Below are 6000 nucleotides of genomic sequence, written 5' to 3' on the forward strand. Positions count from 1 at the left end.
ATGAGTTGTCACAAAATGTTATTTTATATTATTAAATTAATCATGTCGTTGTTTAGTGAAGAATCATAAATGCATGCACAGTTGGTATGGAACCCACCTTTTTTGTTGAGTATACATGTATAATAATTCAAGAGAGGCAACCCAAGAAAAAGTGGGTTGCTTTGTGTATATATATATATATATATCAGTTATGTGTTGTGTGACGTGTTGTCTTCTCTGTTCAGGGGTCAGGTGCCTGCCGAGGCCGAAAACAATTACTTAGCAATTGCAAAAACACTGGAAATGTACGGCGTGGATCTGCACCCTGTGTTTGTAAGTTCAGCCTTTTACATCAACAGAGCTGTTTCTCTTCCTTTATTTTACTCTGTTCAGTTGGAAACAATATCAATGTTTGTCTTTCTGTTAATGATTTAATTCTTTGCATTTCTTCTCTGTTCTGGCTTGATTCCTAATCCAGCTTTTCAATAATCCTGGCAGTGTACTTTCTGAATATTGTCGGCTCTGAGGAATTTTTTGTGTTTGTTTTCATAAGTCGCTTAATGCATAAATGTGTGTTATCAGGGAGAAAAGCAGTCTGAGTACTTCCTGGGCCTGACGCCTGTCGGAGTCGTGGTTTACAAAAATAAAACCCAAGTAGGGAAATATTTCTGGTAGGTTGATGCATAAACTGAATTTTTCACCTATTACAGGAATAATTCCCCCAAAATGAAAGCTGTGTCAGTATTCACCCGCCCGCATTTCATTCAAAACACGCATTAATAGTGTTTCAGGAGTTTTTTTAGTTTTTAGAACAAATCCTTTAAATATGATATGACACAGTACAGACCAAAAGTTTGAAAACATTACTATTTTTAATGTTTTTGAAAGAAGTTTCTTCTGCTCATCAAGCCTGCATTTATTTGATAAAAAATACAGTAAAAAACTGTAATATAGTTATATATTATTTAGGGCCGGGACTTTAACGCGTTAATTGAGATTAATTAATTACACAAAAAATAACGCGTTAACTAAGATTAATTAATTACAGAAAAAAAATTCCCGCATTTTTAATAACTTATTTTTGCACCGCGGAACTTTCTCACTGAATGAGTTTCGGCGGACCAATTATACTGGAGCACCAACTAGCGTTCGCATAGCACTGCAGCACATCGAGCCTCAAGTATCACCTCAACGCAAAACATATAGCAGCTAGCGTGGACTTTACACTTTATGTTGAACTATGTATTATTTTGTTGGTGCAACAGTTTATGTTAAACTCTTTATTGTTTTGGCCAAGGTTATTGAGAGTTGGACTTAGTATGTTATGGCCTCTGAAGCAACAGAGAGATGTTTTCTAATAGTCAGTGTTTCCAATGTTTTGAATGTAATTGACAGTATTGTGTTTTACTTAAAAAAAAAACAATTTACAGAAGGTTCCAGCACCTATAAGCTTCCTGAATTTCTGAAATGTACTATTTCTAAATTGTTTCTAAATATGCTATTGCTACACTTCATGGCAAAAATTGCACTGGTCTGCTAGTTTTCGTTGAACAAAAATAAACAATATTTTGTTGCTTAAGCTTATGTATTCAGTCATTATTCAATGGTATACTATAAATCCATGTGAAAAAAAAATTACTTCTCACTGTTCTCAGGTCAAATATTTATCTGCGATTAAAATGCAATTAATTTCGATTAATTAATTACAAAGCCTCTAATTAATTAGATTATTTTTTTTAATCGAGTCCTGGCCCTAATATTATTAGAATTTAAAATAATAGTTTTCTATTTGAATATACCTTTATATAAAAAAAAAAATGTATTCCTGTGATGCAAAGCTGAATTTTCAGCATCATTCCTCCAGCCTTCAGTGTCACAGGAATCAGTCGATCACATGATCATTTAGAAATCATTCTAATATTCTGATTTATTATGAGTGTTGGAAACAGTTCTGCTGTCTAATATATTTGATGAAGAAAAGGTTAAAAATAAATGCATTTATTCAAAACAAAAAATTTGTAATAATATATATTCTAATAATATATTTTATTTACTATCACTTTTTATTAATTTAACACATCCTTGCTGAATAAAAGTATTGATTTAATTTAAAAAAAAGAAAGAAAAAAAATGACTGACCCCAAATTACTGACCAGTAGTGTATATTGTTATTACAAAATATTTATATTTTAAAAACATAGCTTCTTTTTTTTTTTTTACTTTTTATTCATCAAAGTTTCCTAAAAAAGTATCACATGTTTCCAACTTTGATCATGAATCATCATATTAGAATGATTTCTAAAGGATCATGTGATAATGATCCTAAAAATTCAGCTTTGCACCACAGAAATAAATGATAATTTAAAGTATAATAAATTTAAAAACAATTATTTTAAATTGTAATAATATATCACAATATTACATTATTTTCTGTATTTTTGATCAAATAAATGCAGGCTTGATGAGCAGAAGAAACTTCTTTCAAAAACATTAAAAATAGTAATGTTTCCAAACTTTTGGTCTGTACTGTATGCTATGATATGATACTTTAAAAGATCCTTTAAAAGAAAAAATTATTTAATGAGATATGAAATTATATAAAATGAGATGTATGATATGATATTATAATATATTTCTCATATAATACCATATATCATATATATATATATAATATGATATATGATGTGATATTATGGCAAGACGTTCACAGGATATTCATTATAAACAGGATAATCATTTTACTAGTAGCTGTGGCTATTTTTGATAAAAGGAATGACATTTTGACTATTATAAAAGATCATTCTTAATATCAACAATGATGTATTATCAACAATACGATCTAAACAAGGGGCTCCAAACTCAGAGTTTAGCGTCAACCCTAATTAAACACACCTGAACCAGCTAATCAAGGTCTTACTAGATATACTAGAAACTTACAGGCAGGTGATTTGAGGCAAGTTGATGCAAAACTCAGCATTAATGAGAGGCTTAGTAACAGATTTTGGGACATTTAATGATACTGTAATGATAATAATACTGCGATACTGTAGCTGACAGCTGAATGGTTGCAATTTTATCTCTAATAGTATCGATTTTAGAAGTAAAGTAGTTCATAAAGTCATTACTGCTGTGATGTTGGCAAATCTCTGCATCTGTTTATGCTTTATTATTCATTAATCTAGCCACTGTGTTGAATACATGCCTGGGGTTGTGTTTGTTGTCTTCTAAAAGAGACGAAAAGTCAGCATATCTAGCAGTTTTTAGAGCTTTTCTATAAGTAGAAGTACTTTCCTTCCATGTAATATGAAATACCTCTTTTTTATCTATGTTGTGAGAATTAACTTACTTGTTGATGATATCATATATATGATAAGGTATGAAATGAGATTTATGATATGGTGTGATATCATATATGAAATATGATATGTAGCAGTTTTTAGAGCTTTTCTTTAAGTAGAAGTACTTTCCTACCATGCAATATGAAATACCTCTATTTTATTTCTTTTTTTAATCTAGGTGAAATAATCTCTATGTTCTGGGAATTAATTTACTTGTTGATGATATGATATATATGAGAAGGTATGAAATGAGATTCATGATATGGTGTGATAACATATATGAAATATGATATGTAATGATGCTATGAGAAATCTTATATGATATATCTTATATCTCATATCATTACTATATCATACCATATATCCTATCATAAATTATATATATGATATGATAGGAGATATATGATATACAATATGACATGATAAAATATATGGAGTGATTCTATAAAAAAAGAAGATATATGATACTTTATGATCTTATATGATAAAGGATTACTTTATATATATATATTTTCTATTAAAATTGTAAAATGTTGACACTCGTTGCATTGCTAAATAATTAACTTTTAATATTAATTTTTCAGGCCAAGAATTACAAAAGTGTATTTCAAGGAAACCCAGTTTGAGCTGCGGGTTATGGGCAGAGATGTAAGTCTTGTTTTTAATATAACATCACAATATTAAACTGTGTGTCATCTCTAGATACCATGCACTCCCTTTAATTTACATGCAATCTTTGCATGATATCATTACCTAGCTGTAATGTTAATTTCGGCTGTACGGCATGAAGATATTAAGATATCATAAACATTACCATTATGATTTTGTGTGCAGTTACTTTGAAATGATTTGCATTTTGAAAAGCGCTATATAAATACATTTGATAACTTGATTTTTGACGGTATTCATCAAGGCTTTTTCCAAATCGATGCAAGCAAAAAAAATGTATAAAACTGCTTTACTTCAATGTAACTGCTTCCATAACATCTTGAGCTCTGTGTGGAAAATCCTTTTTGAGGAGTCGGTGGAAAGTCTATTATTGATGGAGGTTTATTACTGGCCTTAAGCCTCTTGACAGAGTCTATAACCCGTTTCCTCCAGTGCCCAATTTAAGGTTCAGTGAAGTGTTTTCTCGTTCTAGGACCCTCTTCATCTGCGCTAGTGAGATCAGACTAATGAGAACACATGCGAGTTATGAGGGCCACCACTGGTGATGAACCTTAACATGAAGATTATACACATATCCATTTAAACACGGCGTCCTTGTGTGTTTTCAGTGCAATGAGACGTCGTTCTTCTTTGATGCTCTCAGTAAGACGGCCTGCAAGAACCTGTGGAAGTGCTGCGTGGAGCATCACACCTTCTTCAGGTACAGCAACAGAGATTTTATGCTCTACTTATAGAATCTCATTTTGTAAGTTAGCTAATAAAATAGTAAATCAAATGGTGGGAATTTAAATATTATTCAATTTCATGGGAACTGAATAATGCATGTACAAAAAACATGGTAACACCATGCTATAACATTTATTTAGGATATTATTTCTGCTGTCAAAATAAGTGCTTTAATGCATGTACATACATTTTTTCAGTTTAACGTGTTCAAAATATTTAACGCAATTGACGCAGGGTTGGCAACCAGAGACATCAGTAATATTCGTATCAGTGATAAAAAAAAAGATGCCATTAAACAAATATTACTCTCTTTATGTTGTTTCTACATTGATTTGAAGATTAAATGTAAAATCATTGCAATATAAAAGTAAATTTAAAAACTTTAATGTTAGGTTGTATTAATCGTGATTACTTTCAGAAAGAAAATTTGCGTTTAATTCGTTTTTATTGACATCACTAGTTATATTTATTTACTATTATAGTTTAATATATTGAATTAGTTTTCATTTTATAATTTCAGTGTAAATTTTAATTTTGGTTAAATATTTAGTTATTTGAAATGCGTTTTAATTAGTTTTTGTTCATTTTAAATATTGCCATTTAGGATTCATTTATTTTTAATTCAGTATTATTTTAATTCTCAGCTTTAGTTGTTATTCTAGTGTTTCAAATTAAACTAAATGAAAATTCAAACTGATTTTTTTTTTCATTTAATATTTATATTTTATTTTATTCAAGCTCTATTTCAATAAACAGGTTAAATTGAACATGTCTTATTTCCATTTAAAAATAGAAATAAACCTCAAATAGAAATAAATTAAACATAAATAATAATATTTAAAATGTACAAAAACAACTAAAAATGACAAAAGCCCATATTATATTTATAAATAAATAAAATAAAAAAACTTTTTAAATTTTTTTTATTTCAATTTAATTTTTAGTTATTTGTAAAACTAAGTGAAAATGAGAAATGTTGCTTTGGCAACTATTTTACATTTTGTTAAGTTTAAACTGACTGAGAAGTAAAATAAATAAATAAAACTGAACTAAAACAGACAATTGCACAAGCACATAACAAAATTACTAAAAATGTAACTAAAATCAAACTGAAAGTATAAAAGTAAAAGTTAATTCTATAAAAAGTATGGAAATAACAACAGCAAATGCGTTTTTTGACATGGTCAGTTTTTTGGACATGCATCATTTAGGATACATTATTATATAGTATGCATACATTCATTTGATATACTGTTTCATCTGGTACTTTAAAAAATCTATTTTTGGT

At 29.0% G+C, this 6000-nt stretch overlaps 1 protein-coding gene across 3 annotated transcripts in view; it reads left to right on the forward strand.

Annotated features, from left to right (window-relative positions):
* Positions 1-6000, forward strand: part of LOC128020874 (band 4.1-like protein 4) — a 40464-nt gene that overhangs the window by 23683 nt on the left and 10781 nt on the right. For all 3 annotated transcript variants that reach the window (XM_052607636.1, XM_052607634.1, XM_052607635.1), the window contains exons 7-10: positions 225-312; positions 562-650; positions 3902-3965; positions 4595-4686. In XM_052607636.1, coding sequence (XP_052463596.1) covers positions 225-312; positions 562-650; positions 3902-3965; positions 4595-4686 — 333 coding nt within the window. The remainder of the gene's footprint in view (positions 1-224; positions 313-561; positions 651-3901; positions 3966-4594; positions 4687-6000) is intronic.

Source organism: Carassius gibelio, chromosome A10 (assembly GCF_023724105.1).
Source record: "Carassius gibelio isolate Cgi1373 ecotype wild population from Czech Republic chromosome A10, carGib1.2-hapl.c, whole genome shotgun sequence".
Classification (NCBI taxonomy): Eukaryota; Metazoa; Chordata; class Actinopteri; order Cypriniformes; family Cyprinidae; genus Carassius; species Carassius gibelio.